This window comes from Diaporthe citri (assembly GCF_014595645.1).
Source record: "Diaporthe citri strain NFHF-8-4 chromosome Unknown scaffold_15, whole genome shotgun sequence".
Lineage (NCBI taxonomy): Eukaryota > Fungi > Ascomycota > Sordariomycetes > Diaporthales > Diaporthaceae > Diaporthe > Diaporthe citri.
The window spans coordinates 482,431-500,310 of NW_025064860.1; the positions used below are offsets into that span (position 1 = coordinate 482,431).

Here is a 17,880-nt window from a genome sequence, read left to right on the forward strand (position 1 = left end):
AGCCAGCCACTTAACGCGTCCCCACTGGTCGCATTCACCTCAACCCGGCATCAACACCACCAATCTGGCGCACGTACACCAGACACCAATCAGGGCTCCGGACTGGCTTACCCCGACTCTCCAGCCGGCGCGTGCCCCTGGCCTCATGCGCTTCCGAGAGACCCTTGCAGTAAACAGGTTCGCTCCAACGGCCTGCAGACGTTGCACCACATCAGCCAATTCACTCCCACACACGCGCCGATTCGCGTTGCACTTGGCCTGTCAGTCAGTTTGCACATGGAGTCAGCAACAACAACGCTTCAGCAGCTGTGGAATGCTGACTCCAGCACCGCCTTGGCAACATCGCGGTGCTTTGTCTGTTCGCACCATTTTCTGACGCTGCGCGATTGGCAAATACCAATGGTTGATGCAGTCCATACATTGCCTTGCTATGCTACTATCCTGTTGCTGGTACTGCCGCCAGTCCTGACTCCAGCACTCATCTTATCACGAAGTCCAATGTGGGATTCCCATGGTTGCACGGATGGCAACCATGTGCTTGGCTTTACGCCGTACAGTAATCCACCTGTTCATTTTAACGAGAGACCACTCGGCTTGTGGGTACTTGATATGATGGAGCGAAATCCGTAAGCTTTGGATTTGGATTTCAGGACTCGAGTTCCATTGCAGCATTCACTTTCATTTGCCTCGGTTGCGACACTATAGGCTCTGCTCGCCGACGGTTCCCTTTGCCGCACGGAAACCTCCTGCCAAATCACAATGCTGCCAACGTCTGTGCCCAGCTATTGTCCTCAGCTTTCACATGGCATAGTTCATGTTCACAGCTCCGGCTCCGACTATTTGGCGAGGCGACTAGGTAGGCTCTTGCGGGAAGCCCCATGGCAGCCAGGCTAATGCAATCCAATCCGGGCTGCACTCTTGATAGTTCGCCCGGACCGTGGGTCTCCAACATGCCTGCATGGGCAGCCGGAAACGACCCAGTTGATGCTTTCCCGATGCTTCTTCCCCGGAGATTTGAGAACTGGATCTGAGATGCTGTGAACGTGGCTCCGGCTGATCGTCCTCACGGCTCCTCAGAGATGTGCACCGGTTTCGTCAAGGGCCATACATAGCAGGGAAATACGACACACTCAGGGGGCGGACCACGTTGCCTTGCTATTGGGGTGCCATCACTGCAACCTCCTCCCCCTTCCTATCAAGACCCCGCCCCGCAACGTCAACGCCCGACCTCACCCACACACACTTCAGGTCCCAATAGCAAATGGGAATGTGTCCGAGCACAAGCGCACTACTGCCAAACGGACCGGTGCCCGTTGAGCCCCTCCAGCAGAAGCAGTTAGGTAGACCATGGCGCCCTCCTTCCATCGCTCATCGTCCACAGCAAGTGTTTCCTTTGCAGACAATAGCCCACGAAGTGACCAGACACTCTTGTTGGTTGCCATGAACGGCCGGTGGGCTGACAGCTGAAGGCGCGATGAACGATGTTGTTCACGATCGGTGCGTGTTCATGGGCTACCCTAGTTCCTCATCCTTGAATGCCATCCCCCGGAGTCCCACTCCGCAGCTCGGACGGAGATTTTGTGGCTTGTTGACTTCAGCAGAGTTGCGGGCCCCGGGGAAGCTACTGCTATCATCATCCGCCCCCGGTCCTCGAGAGCGCTATATGCCGGCGAGAATTGGGAGGGCAGCCCGTGGGCAGGTACACTGGCGTGTAACCTTATTTGCTGTGAGGCACACAGTCACAAACTGTCTTGCGATCTCCGGGTACCTGCTCCTCCTCTTCCACACGCAGGTTCCGATGGGCGAGCCTGCACAACCGTGGCGTTGGATGCGCGCTATGGCCTTGACTCGCGGAAGGTTCCTTGCCATATACATATCTGCAAGTCCAGGCCCGTCAGCCAGGGTTCAACGCCACCGTCCGATGAGCGCTCGTCTGATGGGCTACCGGGTTGGCTTGTCGAGTTGCTCCCTGTCTCACGGTGGCCTGGCCATTGCCCTGTTACATGCGGAGGAAAGTGTTTTGGGTCAAGTTGCAGTACAACTCCACTCTAGGACAGTTAGATTGACGTCGTCTCGAGAGCATGGACCTCAGGGTCGTCTTGCCCGAGTGGGCAAGCGAGGGGTGTTGCTCTGATACCTGCTGCTCCTGCGAATAAATATTCTCAGGACGGCAGCTTCGGTTGCTGTCATCCTCTGTCTTTCTGCATAGGCGCTACCCATTTCTGCAGTTCTATTACGCTCGTCCACTTTCATCGGAATACTCTTTCCTCTCCCACGCGGCGGCGCCTCAAATGACGGACTTCAGGAGCAGCGACAAGACTGAGTTCAAAGGGTTGCGCCGGGCTTCCTTTGCTCGTGCCCTCCACGTGCCTGCCATAGGCCGACGGAAACACATTGAGATCGTGGAAAATTCCAACCGCAATGCTTCCCCCAGCGTAAAAAATACCGAGAAGGAGCCCCAGCGCACCCCCAGCCCCAATCCAGTGACGGTCTCTATTGCTTCTCGAGGAACCGAGTCCAATGACGGGGGTGAAGGCGCGGAGATTCCGGATATACCCCTTCGAAGGTCTCACGTGAAGCGCGTCAGCGCCGACCACAGCAGCTCATCGCTGGGCACCTTGGAGCGAATGTTGACCACGGGCGCGACGCCGGATGTGGCCAATGGTCACCACTTCAGCCCTATCAATCCCAACGCAATCATGTCTAGCGGCGACAAGAGGTAAGGTGCCTAGTTTCCTGCCTTGCGGGAATTGGCTTTTCGTTAATAGCTGGAGAACTGACGATGAGGCAGCCTGCCCGATGTTCCAGAGGCATCATCCGCATCAACGATCAGACCAGAGGCTGATTCGTATCTCGAATCTGTGCGTGAGACGCGCTCGGCCCCTGAGTCCACCATCGGCTCAGCTGTGTCGCCCTTCCCGTACCCGAGGAGCGCCCAAGATGGATCGACCATCGAACCGTCCATAACCTCAGTCTCATTGCACACCGATTTCACATCGCCCCTACCTGCTCTGCAAACAAGAGGCGCCGACGAAGCGTGCGATGCTCTTGAGCCGCTGGCCGAGGAGGACGTGGAGCCGGGCAGTTTTGACCTTGTCATACCGGCGACGAACCTCACCGTCTACAATCTCGAAAGGCGATCGGAGCTTCTCTTCTCAGTGGATCATCTGCGCATCATTTTTGGTGATCCTGTCTTTTTGCAAAGATTTCTGAACTTCATCAGCATCTACCGGCCCCAGTCAATACCTCTGCTACGCTACTATCTTGAAGCGTTGAAGGCAATAAGGGCGCTCGAGTGGATCAACAGCATGATTTCGGGTACTTTGAGGCTAGATGGATACGACTTTGCTTCCAAGTTGGAACCAACGACCAACAAGTCTTTGCTGCAGAAGGCGGAGGAAGCCTGCGAGAGGCTCGCGAGGGACGAGCTCCCTGCTTATATCACCCATGTTTGGACGGAATTTGTTGAGACGTCGATGCGGAGACGCATCACTGGTACATTGCCGGCGCATTTGCATGACATGAGCGACGGTCTTGCTGAGGTCTTTTGTATCACTGACCCGTCGCGGCCCGACAACCCGATCGTTTTTACTTCGGAAGGTGAGTTGCTGTTGCCTCGTCGTTCTCGCTTGAACATTTGCTGACAAGGGCCTACAGAATTCCATCGCATGACTCAATATGGCCTTGACTATGTCATTGGAAGGAACTGTCGCTTCCTCCAAGGCCCCAAAACGAACCCCTTCGCCGTCCAGCGGATCCGTGAGAAGCTTGATCAGGGAAAGCAGCATTACGAGACATTCCTGAACTACAGACGGGATGGCTCGCCTTTCATGAACCTTCTTATGTGTGCGCCCTTGATGGACTCCACAGGTATCGTGCGATACTTCCTAGGGGCCCAGGTGGATGTCTCAGGGCTGGCGAAAGACTGCTCTGGGCTGGAGTCCCTGCGAAGGCTGGTTGACAAGGATGAGGAGGGAAAGCATGGGGCCGGAACCCAAGACAACGACGGCGATGCAGCTTCCAGAGTAGACAGTGGCACCGATGTGGACGCGGCCACTCCTCTTGGTGTTCCTTTGGCTAGAGATGCTGAATTGGGTGAGAAGGACCATTTCCGGCTTCTGTGCGAGATATTCAACCGCCAGGAACTCGAGAGCGTCCGTCGTTACGGTGGGCGGATGCACAGGTCCCAACAAGAACAGATCCAGCACGAGTCGACCTCGAACTGGGCCAAGGGCCGTGTCATAATCCACGACAATGAGAGCTCGCCACCCGGCACGCCCCGGCGGCAGAACAACTCGGAGGTTCACGATTTCACGGGAAACATCACCATCTCCCCGCGAGCCACCTCCCCGCCCCTAACGGCCGCTCCGGTCGCCCCGGTTCCCGCGGTCCCCACGACCCTCCACGGCCCACGGGTGCCCACAATCTACGAGCACTTCCTCGTCGTGCGGCCGTACCCCTCTCTCAAGATCTTGTTCGCGTCGCCGTCCCTGCGCGTTCCCGGGATCCTGCAGAGCCACCTGATGGGCAGGATCGGCGGCTCGAAGCGCATCCACGAGGAGCTCGAGCAGGCCTTCGCGCTGGGCCAGGGGGTGACGGCCAAGGTGCGGTGGATCTCGGGCGGGGTGCGGAGCGACAGCAGCAGCGGCAGCAGCAGCCTCGAGAACGGAGGCAAGGAGGGCCGGCCGCGCTGGATCCACTGCACCCCGCTGATCGGGTCCAACGGGTCGGTCGGCGTGTGGATGGTCGTCGTCGTCGACGAGGACGCAGACGGCGGCAACGGCGGGAGCCGCCTGCGCAGGGACGCGCCGACCGTCAGTGGGCCGCGGGCCAGGGGTGACAGGCGCAAGAACCACGACAGCCTGCTCGCGCTGGATACCATGTCGCTCAACGACTTCGCCGCTATGAACAGCCTCCCGCAGGACGAGGACCTGAGGCAGCACGTCAGGCACATGTATGAGGAGACGAGGCGACGGGAGAGGGCCGCGGCGGCCGCGGACACCTGGGATAGGAAGTGGTCCGACTCGAGGGACGGGGACAGGGAGACTATCAGGGTGAAGGAGACGCCTACCTCCGGGTCTGGGTCCTGGAGGGGCAGGGTGGAGGAGCTGCGGAAGGTTGCCTACAGCCGGAGCCGGAGCAGCTCGCCGTTCACTCTCAAGATTGATGATTGAGGAGGGGAGGTGATTAGCGTCGGCTTCTGGAGGAAGTAACTTGTGGAAGGGAGCGGCTGCGACTCAAGGAACCATGGATACTGTATGGACTGCGAAGGATAATGAAGGCTGCACAGAGCAAAAGAGAACAAGTGAGTTCGGTCCTGGAGGGTTGGATATTTGGTGGAGAGATTATACCTTGAATGGTCTTCGTTGACCTACGTACGGCCTGGACAGTCTTTCGTTTCGCGATCACCTTGGTCCTCAATGAGCGACCTTTTAATGAAAAACATGTTAACACAATGATATCACATACTCTTCCGCTGGCAAGATTGGTAGAATCCCGACGACAGTCAGTCTTTTCAATATTCTGTCACCACTCCATACAGTCTAGTGTTAAAACCAACGGTTCGGATGTCTCCCCGTCTGTCTTGTCTTCCCGAACGCCTCGTGCCGCCTATACCTCTCCGCAGGTATCATCGTCACTTATTATGCCAGGATACAAAGGAAAATTTACAAGTGTAGAGACGCATGTCCGGGCCGTCCGGAGCGTCTCTCGGGGGGTTTCAGTCTAAATAAGTCCCAATGCAAGATTGTGTTGTGTTGTAGCCCTCCGCGATAACGAGCTCGGCTACTTTTTAACAGATCAGCCCCTGGGCTCTGTGTAATTAGGCAGGGGAAGTCTCCGTCTGGGCCAGTCTCGTCCTCCAGCTGTCACACACTTCTTCGAACCCGCCCACAATGTCGCCGCACACGCTCGCGCATTCCCTCTTTTCCAGCCTCTCGCCCCAGTTGCCCTTGGCCAGCCACGTCTCGCCCTCTTCCCTCAGCTCCTCGTCCCTCTTCAGTTCAGCCACCAGCTCTTTCGCACTTTTCAGCCTCCTTGTCGCAGTGGTCGATGTCTGTCGTGACATGTGCAGAGTGTCGGATAGATACGACAGAGTCTGTACCAGGTCGTTGGTCAGGTTCTGCAGGCCCATGATGCTCGAAAAGGCAGCTTGTGACGGCCTCGGCATCATCTCCTGTAATGTGGTGAGCTCCGGTAGGAGCGAGTCTATCGTCTCGGAATCGGGTGGTATGGCGAGTGGGTTGAGCAGCGGGAAGGTGAGGTTCTGTAGCTGGCGGGTCTGGTGCGTGAGGTGTGACGTGAGGGCCGAGTGTGCGGTTATGAGCCTCGTGGTGTTGCTCTCGACGGTAGACTGCGGAGCGAGATCCCGCAGACCGTCCGTCACCCTTTTGAATACTCCGTCTGTGTGTCCTCCGTTATTCTCTGTCCCTCGCCGGGCGAGCGACTCGACGGCGTCCATCCTGGCGACAAGCGTGGCCGACATGCCCGGAGACTCAAGGTCTGACTCAGAGCCATACTCGCTGCCGTCGTAATCACTTGGCTTCCTGCGGTGGCCACGGCCGTTCATCGCCGGTGGGAGCGTCAGGCTCATGTGCTTGCTCTTGCGGCCGTCCGGGCTCCCAACGTCTACCCCGCTGTCTCGTATCCCATCTTGTCTCTGTGCGTCGCTTTGGTCCCCGCTGTCCTCGTCGCCTGTGTCCACGCTGATGCCGGGTGCTCCGTTCGGGTCGTAGTAGTCATCCTCGCCGTCCGACAGAGCATCTGCCAGCTCGTCTGCGAGGTTGCCCAGTCCGTTGCCGCCGTCGGTGTCGGCGAGACCCATGCCGCTGGTGTTGAACATGCCGTCGCCCTCGCCTTGGTTGAAGCTACTCCGTAGTGGGGTGCCGGGGTCGGGGCCCGCAAGCGAACTGCGGGACTGGCGCCTCTCGTGGGGTGAGTGGGAGAAGTCGAAGCCCGAGCTCTCGCGGGAGTGGGAGAATCGAGGCGTGGTGGGAGACGCCATTTTGTCGGTTATTCTGTAGGTTGCGTGGAGGAGGAAGGTTGTATGATTGACCGCCGAGGATCGCTGGCTCGTGGGAGCCCCGTCTCGTGGTTTTGGGCCCCGCAGAGCAGCGTGTGGTGAAGTGTTCGTTGAAGCCCCTGGGGTGGTGGTTCGGCACCGCTGACAGGGGCACAGAGTGCAGGGTATGGGGCACTGGGTGGATGTCGAATGCGAATCGACGGTGTTGTCGTGGCTTGTCCGCAGGAGCGAGACGTTCTGATGGCAGAGGATAAAGGAGAGACACGGGCCCTTGCGTCGTCAAAGAGCAAACACGGGCGACAAAAGAGTCAGTCAGCCCAGAAACCGAGAGTCGCTGTAGCTATAACAGAATTTGTTATAGACAGCGGAGCACAACAAACACTCTGCGGTCGTTTATTCGCTCGGGTGGGCTTCTGGCCTAGCAAGGCATGAACAAGCAGACAGGTTGCTTTGTTGTGACGGCATGGGCCCGAGCAGGCATCGACGGGGTCGGTTGTAGAACAATGCCGGCGGCCTACGTTGTTCGGAAGACGGGGAACGAAATGGAGTTGCGAGTCTGCCCTTCTCTTTGAGTGTCTGTCTGTCTCGTCACCGGCAGTGCTTGATGCACACATGGCAGCCCAGCGCGAGTGCACATGTACCCAGGTACCGTAATCAAAAGCGCGTTGGAATCGTCAAAACGCTCGACAGGGGTAGGGGCCGATCGGGGCTACCTGAGCACTAGCAGCTGGGGGTGACGGAAACCCTCCCGAGCTGATAGCGGCCGCGGTAGACATGTGATGGTATCGGACCACCCCCTTGGATGCCAGCACAATTTTTGGCCCTGACAATCAACGTGGAATGACGGGAGGAACACGCCATTCACCCATTATTGTCTCACTCAGGGTCCCAGGGCCGCGTTCTCTCACCTGTTGACACTGGAAGAGACATTGCAGAGACGCCCTGGAGCACAGATCGCGACTGGGACGGAACGCTCGACACCAGCAATTCCCCAGCTGATGAGCACACGTCCGTGAACCAAGCGAGTCGGGGGTGACAGGGCCGAGATCAATTCACCATGGCAAATTTCCGTCGTTTCAGACCCGACGATGTGAACAAGTTCTCAAAGTGCAATCTCGACCCCTTTACCGAGACATATGAGCTCGGCTTCTACCTGCAGTACTACGCCAAATGGCCCTCACTCTTCCAGGTCGCAGAGGACCAGGATGGCAACATCATCGGCTACCGTGAGCTATCCTGCTTCTCCCGCGTCTCGTCCCACCAGGCCTGCAAGACCGTACCGCTGACAATTCTCACAGTCATGGGCAAGCTTGAGTCCTCCCCAGCCTACTACCAGGGCTCTGAGAACTACCTGCCGTGGCACGCACACATCACCGCCCTGACGGTGGCCCCAGAGGCACGCCGGCTGGGCATAGGGAAGCTGCTCAGTGAGCAGCTCGAGGCAGTTGCCGACGACAACAACGCCTGGTTCGTCGACCTGTTCGTGCGCGCCTCAAACCACAAGGCCATCGCATTCTACAAGAGCATGGGCTACAGCGTCTACCGCGTCGTTAAGGATTACTACGGTGACAACACCGAGGACCCAACCCTGGACAGCGAGGATGCATATGACATGCGCAAGTCCTGCAAGAGGGATGCCAAGGGAGAGCATGTGAGGGAGGACGGTATGCAGCATGAGGTCAATCCCGAGGATGTCTGGTGAGGTATTTGTGTCCTCTGATATCGCCCGACCCTGGATGGTTTGGTCCGTTCTGGCTCCTTCACTGCATCGAGCCAGGCAACCGCAATTTCAACTCTTCCGTCGTTATCCTACGTCCAAGCTCCGTCCACTGCGTATACACTGCCGCTCACAAACGTACTCTCTGGACCAAGGAGGAAGACAATGACGTTTGCTACCTCCTCCGCCGTTCCGTGTCGTTGGAAAGCACTTGGTTCGTCGAAAGGTGCGTCTGCGGGCCTGCCACTCAGATCCCAATGTTTCTGCATGAGAGGTGTGTATATCGATCCCGGAGCGACGGCATTCACTCGGACCTCGCGGGGGCCATTCTCCTGGGCAGCGGCCTTCGTCAACCCTATCACCCCGTGCTTGCTGGCATCATATGCGGCATGACGCGCGAACCCTGAGGCGGAGGTGAAAGCGTGAGCAGGTGGACGTGTGTCGATGTGAGTCCATGAGAGATATGAGATTAGGGAGAATAGGAATCAGGAAAGGCATACCCTTCGTCCCGTGAATGGAAGCAACATTTACAATGGTACCCCCGTCGACCACTTTGTTCAGTTCGGCCCTTAAGCAGTACATCATCCCGGTCAGGTTTACAGCAATGATCCGGTCCCACTCGCCGTCATCTAGGTCCGTTACAGCATCCCTTCCGTGGCCCTTTCCAATAATCCCGGCGACATTAGCAGCCCCGTCTAGCCGTCCAAACTCCGATACGATACTTCCGATCCACGACTCGACGTCGGACCGCTTCGAGACATCCAGTATTGACGTTTTGAAGCTGCGCTTCTGAGAAGCGAAGAAGGAGCCTGCGCTGTCTAGTGCGGCTTGGTCCACATCGCCCAAGCAGACCATTGCGCCCTTTCGAGCGAGACTCTTTGCTGTAGCCAGCCCTATTCCGGAAGCCCCGCCTGTGATGGCAAAGACCTTGCCATCGAGAGTGAGGCCAGGCACGGCGCCGTTTTGGGTCATCAGGTATAATTGAAACACAGGAGGGCTTTGAAGAAGTGTTCGAGGTGTGGAGTTGAGCACTCCCTGGCTTTCATGTCGCCATGGGATTCAGCTCGGGGCTCCAAGGAGGTATTTATACGTTCTGCTAGCCGTCAAAAGGGCAGCCTTGCCCGTCCTAATGCGTCTCTCCCAAGTAGTCGCCCGGTGGGCGGGGCGGAGCCTGAACAAACGCAACGGAGCATCTGGGCCGGCAAAAAGCATCGGCGGGATGTAGGTCTACCGAGCCCCCGAGGCGAGGCTACGTAGCGCGATCGCTTCGCAGATCAGCCAGTTTGCACGCATGATCGGGCGGGGTGCTGGGAATGTCGACATTCTCGTCGGGACTTTTGGCGGGGACATCGAGGACTAATTATCCCGTCGGCTGATATTGAGATAACACGGCCAGGTCTGCCATGTGGAGTCGTCCCACGGCGGCCTTCAGGCGTACCTCGACGAGCGGGTACTAGACCATTTCGATGGTTCATAGTCTGGGCAATCGAGAGATAGCAGTCGTGGTTGCTCGGCTACTGCCGGAGACACGTGCTAGAAGCAACAGACTGATGAGATGAACTACTCGCCCAATGCACAAGAACGGCCAATTGAACATGTGTGAGGGCGTGTGTGCGGAGACGATGCTAGCTTAAAGAGTACTGGTCTCAAGCCTCGGAGCCGTTTCTGGCGGCGTCATTTCAGGACGGCCTCAGAAATGCCGTGGAACTATTGCGCCACTTATCTAGTCTGTAAAGAGACCATGGGGAAGAGATCAATTTGGCTTCTGGCTCAGGCACATTATTAGAGATCCATGAAATGGATACCCACCATGTCAGCCTACGACGCATTTACTTATTGCGCGAAGCGGACGCATACGGACGCATCTGATGAAGATGGGTTCCACACCAGTGCGTTTTATTGGGGCTCGGGCTCTGGTCACCCATATTGTTCTCTGGTAGTCTGTTGGGAATAGATGCAATATAAGAGCTGTGTCTTCGCAGAACATGCCACCTTCCCAAAGATTGCAGGACTATACTTGCACTCAATATGCCTTGCAACATTGTCTTGCGGTCCACCAGTCAGTCAAGCCGGATGCGCGGCCGATTTCTTTTGACTCAGGTGCTGGCTCACTACTGCAGGCATCGAAGCATGCCAATGGGCGGCCAGGACCCGTGTCAGTGCGAGAAAAACAACCGATTCGGAGGACACGCGCATATTCGCGTGGTGTGGATGTCTCAATGCTTCGCGCGGCCGTGATCTCTGGCGCTCAGTCAACTCGCGGGACAGGTGACGATTCAGAGGGGCTGCTACTTGTGCTTCCCCAGATTTCAGGCTTCCCCCACCAAGGCAGAGAAGGGCCGCTGGTCGCCAGCGGGGAGGGGCGGCATTGCCTTATAGGATCCCCACAGCTGACTCGAAAACGGCGGTCTTGGCTGGCGGCACCACCAGTGCCGGGTGTCCGCGTTCGGGACCAGCTGGTCTCAGCGTTGGCGTCCCAGTTTGCTGGACCAGACCGACCAGACCAGGACAAGATGGAGGGGTCGCATTCTGTGCCTGGACAAACGGCGTCGTCCAATGCGCTTTCTCCCCGGGCTGCCGTTTTGGTCGCCTTTGGGCCGGCCTTGACGTAACTCAAGCCCTAGGAAGGCGCATGACCAGGTCACAGCTGGCCCAAAAGCTTACAAGCGTGCATCCCGCCTGCCGAGGTCCGCGTGGTGGCCTGGCAATTTGGGGGGACGTGGAGGGCACAACCGAGTCGCGGCTTGACGATGTCGAGGGCTTTTGGTCGAGGCACCTGGGCACAGAGGAAGATCAAGTGGTGAAACGACCGGGGTCGTGGGAAGGAACCCACTTCGGCTGGGGTCCCTTCTGACCTCCCAGGCGCAGGAGGTCACACGTCATAGGGAGTCGGTCCACCCGCCCAGCCCGCCAGCCCGTCCTGCTGCCACTGCCTGTCTGTGGACGTGGGCTGCGTCTCCGGTCGTGTGCAGCAGAGCAAAGCACAGGCAAGCACGGCTGACGTGACCAAGGCCTCAGCTTGGACTCGAGATCGATTCAGGGGCCCGCCAGATACATTTTTCCTTCGCCGGGCTTGAAACAGCCACGCTCACCTGCTCCGAGCTCTCCACCCATCTCTGCCTCGTCCTCTTGTCTCTCAACCCGAATGGCCTCGGTCATCTCACGTTGCTGACCACACTCTGCCTCCTGACCGCACACTTGTGGCCAGCCTCTACCCTTCTCTCCGCCCCTTCTGCTACGACGCGGGCTCGTCCGAGACTGGTTTGGTCGGCCTGCCCTCTGCTCTTGTTCGTGGTCGTCCACGTGGTTTTGCTTGCTTCCTTTGACCCTTGACAAGGCTCCCTTCCCTCATTTTTCTGGGTATTTTTCCACCATGCGCTTGAGCCTGTTAAGCCAGGCCGCGGCGGCTGCTCTCGCGAGCGCCTCGACTCTTACGCCCCCGATTCTGCCGCTGGTGGTCCGGAACCCGTACCTCAGCACGTGGGTCCCTTCGCGCCATGCGCCCTGGGAACAATGGCCCATCTTCTGGACTGGGCGCACGGTGAGTTCAACGAGAGTCGACTTCTTGGCAACGTAGCTTCAATGTGAAGATTAGAGAGCCTGGCGGTGCCCAGTCTCGGCCAGACAGACCTGATTGTTGTGCACCATGCTGACGTTGGACCCGTCAGGTCGGCTTTTCCGTGCTGGCCGCAGTGCCGGACTCGGGCGACGTCTATCCACTCCTCGGGCGACCCCAGGACTCGCTCGGAGGCTCTGGCCCTGACTACAACGTGACCTTCCCCGAGTATCTCGGCGCCACTTTCGATGCCTCGACTACCAACCTCACCTACCTGATTGCCGGCCCCAAAGGCAAGGACGAACCGCTCAAGCTCACCTTGTCCTTCCTCTCTCCAATCACTCCCACGTCCACTCTGAGACAGTCACTGCCAGCTGCGTATTTGACCGTCTACGCCGAAGGGTCCTTCGATGTAAACTTGTACATCGACCTGAACGGGGAATGGGTCACAGGGAACAGGGACAACGACATTGAATGGAGGCTCCAGCAGACCGAGGTTGCTGCCGAGACAAAATCCCCTGCCGGCATCAAGACATGGAAAGTCAATCGCCGCACCCAGCAGCTTCTTACCGAGTTCGATGACCGGGCCGAGTGGGGGACACTGTTCTTTTCCGCGCCCGAAGACGTGCACCACGAGAGTGGTGTCTCGGCCATCTTGCGCAAGCACTTCTCCGCTAGAGGCGAGCTCAGGAACGCAAATGATGATAAATTCCGCAGGATTATGGACGAGGAACCCGTTTTTGCGTTTTCCAAGTCTTTCAAGCTGGGTTCGTCGTCAAAGGCAGGCCGCCGAGACTCGCAACACCAGGCTGGCTCGAAGAGCGACAGCGTGAGGTTCACCTTCGCTCTGGCCCAGGATCCAGTGGTCCAATTTGCTTCTGCCAGGGGACTGACCTTCATGCGCCCATTTTGGGCCACCTACTTCCCCACCGCGGAGGAAATGGTCGGATACCACTACACCGATTTTGACACTGCGAGTGACTTGGCCGGCAACTACTCACGGCAGCTCGATATTGATGCCTATGCGTCAGGCTCGTCTGACTACCGAGACATTGCCGCCCTGTCTGCACGTCAGGTCCTCGGCGCTACCCAATTCTCGGGCACTCCGGACAACCCAATCTTGTTCCTCAAGGAGATCTCATCGAATGGCAACTTCCAGACCGTGGATGTCATCTTCCCTGCGTTCCCCTTCTTCCTGTACACCAACCCCAGGTGGCTGGCCTACCTACTGGAGCCCCTTTTGGAGCACATGGGAAGCGGCCAGTACCCCAACAAGTACAGCATGCATGATCTTGGCTACCACTTCCCAAACGCCACTGGGCATGGCGATGGTAACGACGAATACATGCCTTTGGAGGAGTGCGGCAACATGCTGATTATGGGACTGGCCTTGGTCAACGCGTACAAGTACGACACTCAGCCGGCGTTCTTGAGCGTTGCATCCGCGGGCACCGTCAGTATGGCAAAGGTCAAGGGAACCTCGATTGTCGATGAATATGGCATGGACCGCGCATGGGGTTATGGCGAAGACGTAGAGACTAATGACCTCAAACAAGCCCAGAAGTGGGTTCAGAAGTCGTACAAACTGTGGAAGCAATGGACTGTCTACCTCATCGAAGAGGCCTTGGAGCCCAAGAACCAACTGTCCACAGACGACTTCGCAGGCTGGCTCCGGCTGCAGAGCAACCTGGCGCTCAAGGGCATCATTGGCATCCGAGCCATGAGCGAGATCTCAAGCATCCTGGGCGAGACCAAGGATGCCAAGTACTACCGCGAGATTGCGGATGACTACATCGACAAGTGGCAGGAGCTCGCTCTCTCCAGGGACAAGCAATTCCCCAAGCTGTCGTACGAATGGTATGGCTCGTGGACGACCATCTACAACTTGTTCGCCGATTCTCTTCTCTGCTTCCACCTCCCTGAGGACCCCAGCATCTTCGCGCAGGCACCGCAGTCCTCATCGGCGAAGTGGCGGTTGTCCCAGCCCGACGAGCAGGTGCCCGTCTCGGACGAGAAGTCCACTACCTTCATTCCGGACTACGTCTACCAGCTGGCGAGCGACTGGTACCATAATGTGATGCAGCAGTACGGCCTACCGCTGGACAGCCGCCATTTGTACACGAAGAGTGATTGGGAGTTCTTTGCAGCGGCAGTTACGAGCAGGTCGACACGGACGGAGATCCTGACGCTTGTAGCGAAGTGGCTGAACGAGACAGTGACAGGTAGGTTTTACCCATGGATGAACAGGAAGTGATCATATACTAATTTGGCGGAATAGACAAGCCGTTTACTGATCTCTACGAGACCGAGGGAGAAGGGGGATACCCAGGTGGTCTCGAATTCAAAGCCAGGCCTGTCGTAGGTGGTCACTTTGCCTTCCTCGCCCTGGAGCGGGCCTGTGGTGGCAAAGCAACCGAGGCACTGAGCTTCCTCGATGCCGCGCAGCCCAAGCAGCTAGACGTGATGGCTCTTCTCGAGGAGGACAGGCTATTCGGACTGGGCCAGACCGCAGAAATGGAATTGTAAGGACGCATGTGGAGACGCTCGGCCGTAACAACGGCGGATAGAGTTGATTGCATGTATATGAACATGGATATGAATAGGATATCTAGCCATGAGTGAGGAACAAGGGACCTTTCCCAACCATCTTAGCGTACAAGATCGGTGGGTGGGTGTTTGCTGCAATGCAGTACGCTCGTGATGGAGAAGGGGGACAAACCAGATTGCGAATGACAAGAAACGTCATACCTAAGGTAGACAGACCAAAAGCACGTACGTCACAAAATGGATCCCCACGAGCACCTTGATATATGTGTGTACGTAGGGAGGCCTGGGCATGCAGGAGATGCTGTATCGGGATCTCCCGCAGTCTGTGCCGGCTGGAGAGGCTGGAGGGGATCCAGCCTGAGTGTGGGGAGAGAGGCTCATCTGTCCTGGTATCAGTGTTCAACGAAGGGGGCCCTTCATGGTACCGTGCACCATGACTGCATATCTGCATGTACGTAGTCAGGCGTCCAGCCTAATCGGTCTGGTGAGGCTGCAGGCCGATCCACTGGCCTGCAGCAAAGTGGGCAAGCCTGCATGCCTGTCGCCCGGTCGGCTTACAGGCTTCCGGAATCCGAAGCCCATCATCGAGACGCGGAGGTTTTGCTCAAGGTGATTGGTGCAAGGGGCTACCTCACAGAAGAACATGGTGAAGAACATCGTATCCTACGATTGACCGGATGAGAGGTCACCTTGCAGGCAGTGTACATTGCGTACTAGCCGGTTCTCATTCTCCGTTTGGGACCCCTCAGAGCTGTGAAGCGGAACAGCGCCCACGCGACTGATGCGTGTGCCTCGTCCCGTACGGTACGGTACCTACGACGGCCCCCACCCCCTTGCTGATTAGTCATCCTGCCGGATTCCAGCTGCTTTCAAGTTCTCCCTTTCCTCGTGCGTGGCCCATTTTTTTCAGCTTCCTTCATCAACATCCATTCCCAGCCCAACCTCTGGACTTCCATTTGCAGAGTCCACGCAGTGCATTCACTTGTATTTGCACTCCTTTATCCACCGGCCTGCCACTCGACGCCTTTCACCCAGAGAGGCGCCCTTGTCTGCCGAAACACCCCCTAGTGACTCAAGCCAGTCCATCCTACTCCACTACCGCCTTCTTTCCCTCGCCTCTGGCCTGCTTACGTCCTGTCCTGTCTGGCAGCCTTGCACAACTCCAAAATCTTTCATCGACACACCATCCCACAACCTCATCAACCCGCTGATCACCATGGCGACTACTGCGATGGATTATGAGAACCCTGGCGGTGATCGTTTCGAGGGTTAGTTTTCCAAGTTTTTCCAAGTTTTGTTTTTGCCCCATCCGCGACGCGCTGCGCCAGCCGCGCTCCCACATTCAACATCGGGGTACCAAATGCTGACTCCTACCTCTACAGACGAGGGTCCTCGCTATGAGCGTGACAACCGCAGCGCCTCTCCCCGAAGCGACAACGGCCACGATAGCGCTCGTCGCCGTTCCGCTTCGCCTGGTGGCGACCGGTAAGACAACCCACGACAACTGCTTTCAATTCACGAACAAATTCCCCGACTGCCACATTCACTCGCACACAGGCCACAAACTTCTAACACACTTCTGTTGCAGCGGCCCAGTCAAGGACGACGGTGGTGGTTCCAGGGACGGCGAGGGTGCCGTCAACTCTGGCTCCAACCTGTTTGTCACCGGCATCCACCCCAAGCTGAGCGAGGATGAAGTCACCCGACTCTTTTCCAAGTACGGCAATGTCGAGAAGTGCCAGATCATGCGCGACCCTCACACCAAGGAGTCCCGCGGCTTCGGTTTTGTCAACTTCATGACTTCCGATGAGGCCGATGCTGCCAGGGACGGCCTGCAGGGCAAGGAGCTCGAGGGACGCACCCTTTCTATTGAGAAGGCCCGTCGCTCCCGTCCTCGCACGCCTACTCCTGGCAAGTACTTCGGTCCCCCCAAGCGCGGTATGTTCAGTCCCTTGTCCACTGGCACCATTGTTTTCTTTTGCTCACACCACACTAGAGGGTGGCGGCCCGCCTCGAGGCCGTTTCGGAGGAGACCGATACGGAGACGACAGGCGCGGATACGGTGGCGGCCGCGGAGGTCGTTACGATGACCGTGGCTACCGCGGCTACCGCGACCGCGACGACCGTGGAGGCTATGACCGTGGTTACCGCGATGACCGCGGCGGATACGACCGGGGATACCGCGACGACCGTGGGGGCTACGACCGTGGCTACCGCGGCGATGATCGTGGAGGCTACGACCGTCGAGACCGAGACTTTGAGGGCGGTGGCGGAAGAATCGACCGCTACGCCTCTTCGGGACGCGACGACCGCTACGGCGGCGGTGGAGGAGGCCCGCGATTCGACCGTGCTCCTCCTCGCGATGCGCCCGCGCCCGGCGGCTACGGCGAGGGTACGCGTGAATATTCCTTGCCCCGCTATGGTCGTGACTGAACTCTTTAGGTGCCGACCGCCCTGCGCGCTGAGCAACTTTCCAGCTGGCATAGCGCCACGTTGTTGCGTACTTGGTAGGTCGAGCCGCCTGCTGTGGTCCTGTGGGGTCTGCACGCCTTGTTCATTTTCTTCGTTCATGGGAAAGGGAGTGGGTCGGATATCAAAAGAACAATTTGCCACCGAGGAGTTTTGCACGGCACAGCACTAGTTAGGCACTCTGCACCTGGGCCTTCTGCGTTTATTGCAATGAGTTGCGATTTAATTACCGGGGATTTGCGTCGAGACCGGAACGGCCAACATGCTGGTCTCAATCATTCATTCGGAAGCGACGCGAATGTGGGGTTTTTCAGCAGTCGTCTGTATACGGAGCAGATCAGGGACATACGGGCCTTGCACATCATCGCACCAGACTTCACCAACGTTTTCTTCACCTGCACCTGTACGAATATCAATCCACGTCATTCCCCCATCACAGCCTCTGAACGGATTCGGTACGGCTTGAAACGGGTAACAACATCCTTCGAAAATACTGGGAGAGGGACGTCGTCAACAGATAGCGCCAAACTTGACTCGGAGCTCAGCAGAACTCTCCTAACAACCACTGTG

The 17,880-nt window shown here is 57.7% G+C and overlaps 6 protein-coding genes across 6 annotated transcripts; 4 read left to right on the top strand and 2 right to left on the bottom strand.

Annotated features, from left to right (window-relative positions):
- Positions 1 to 2,291: 2,291 nt before the first annotated feature.
- On the top strand, positions 2,292 to 5,174 carry INS49_005211 (uncharacterized protein; the record flags this gene model as incomplete). Its single annotated transcript, XM_043165997.1, has 3 exons — positions 2,292 to 2,719; positions 2,792 to 3,600; positions 3,658 to 5,174. 3 exons carry the CDS (start codon positions 2,292 to 2,294, stop codon positions 5,172 to 5,174), a joined length of 2,754 nt encoding a protein of 917 aa, XP_043017474.1.
- A 647-nt stretch (positions 5,175 to 5,821) lies between these two features.
- Positions 5,822 to 7,003, bottom strand: INS49_005212 (uncharacterized protein; the record flags this gene model as incomplete). The annotated part of the gene is made up of 1 exon (XM_043165998.1): positions 5,822 to 7,003. One exon carries the CDS (start codon positions 7,001 to 7,003, stop codon positions 5,822 to 5,824), a length of 1,182 nt encoding a protein of 393 aa, XP_043017475.1.
- Positions 7,004 to 8,078: 1,075 nt separating this feature from the next.
- On the top strand, positions 8,079 to 8,723 carry INS49_005213 (uncharacterized protein; the record flags this gene model as incomplete). The annotated part of the gene is made up of 2 exons (XM_043165999.1): positions 8,079 to 8,247; positions 8,320 to 8,723. 2 exons carry the CDS (start codon positions 8,079 to 8,081, stop codon positions 8,721 to 8,723), a joined length of 573 nt encoding a protein of 190 aa, XP_043017476.1.
- Positions 8,724 to 8,830: 107 nt separating this feature from the next.
- On the bottom strand, positions 8,831 to 9,710 carry INS49_005214 (uncharacterized protein; the record flags this gene model as incomplete). Its single annotated transcript, XM_043166000.1, has 2 exons — positions 8,831 to 9,141; positions 9,239 to 9,710. 2 exons carry the CDS (start codon positions 9,708 to 9,710, stop codon positions 8,831 to 8,833), a joined length of 783 nt encoding a protein of 260 aa, XP_043017477.1.
- Positions 9,711 to 12,111: 2,401 nt separating this feature from the next.
- Positions 12,112 to 14,820, top strand: INS49_005215 (uncharacterized protein; the record flags this gene model as incomplete). The annotated part of the gene is made up of 3 exons (XM_043166001.1): positions 12,112 to 12,279; positions 12,407 to 14,516; positions 14,573 to 14,820. The coding sequence occupies 3 exons, from the start codon at positions 12,112 to 12,114 to the stop codon at positions 14,818 to 14,820; spliced, it is 2,526 nt and encodes an 841-aa protein (XP_043017478.1).
- Positions 14,821 to 16,057: 1,237 nt separating this feature from the next.
- INS49_005216 (uncharacterized protein) lies at positions 16,058 to 17,306 on the top strand (the record flags this gene model as incomplete). The annotated part of the gene is made up of 5 exons (XM_043166002.1): positions 16,058 to 16,109; positions 16,224 to 16,326; positions 16,430 to 16,779; positions 16,838 to 17,233; positions 17,284 to 17,306. The coding sequence occupies 5 exons, from the start codon at positions 16,058 to 16,060 to the stop codon at positions 17,304 to 17,306; spliced, it is 924 nt and encodes a 307-aa protein (XP_043017479.1).
- Between the last annotated feature and the right edge of the window lie 574 nt (positions 17,307 to 17,880).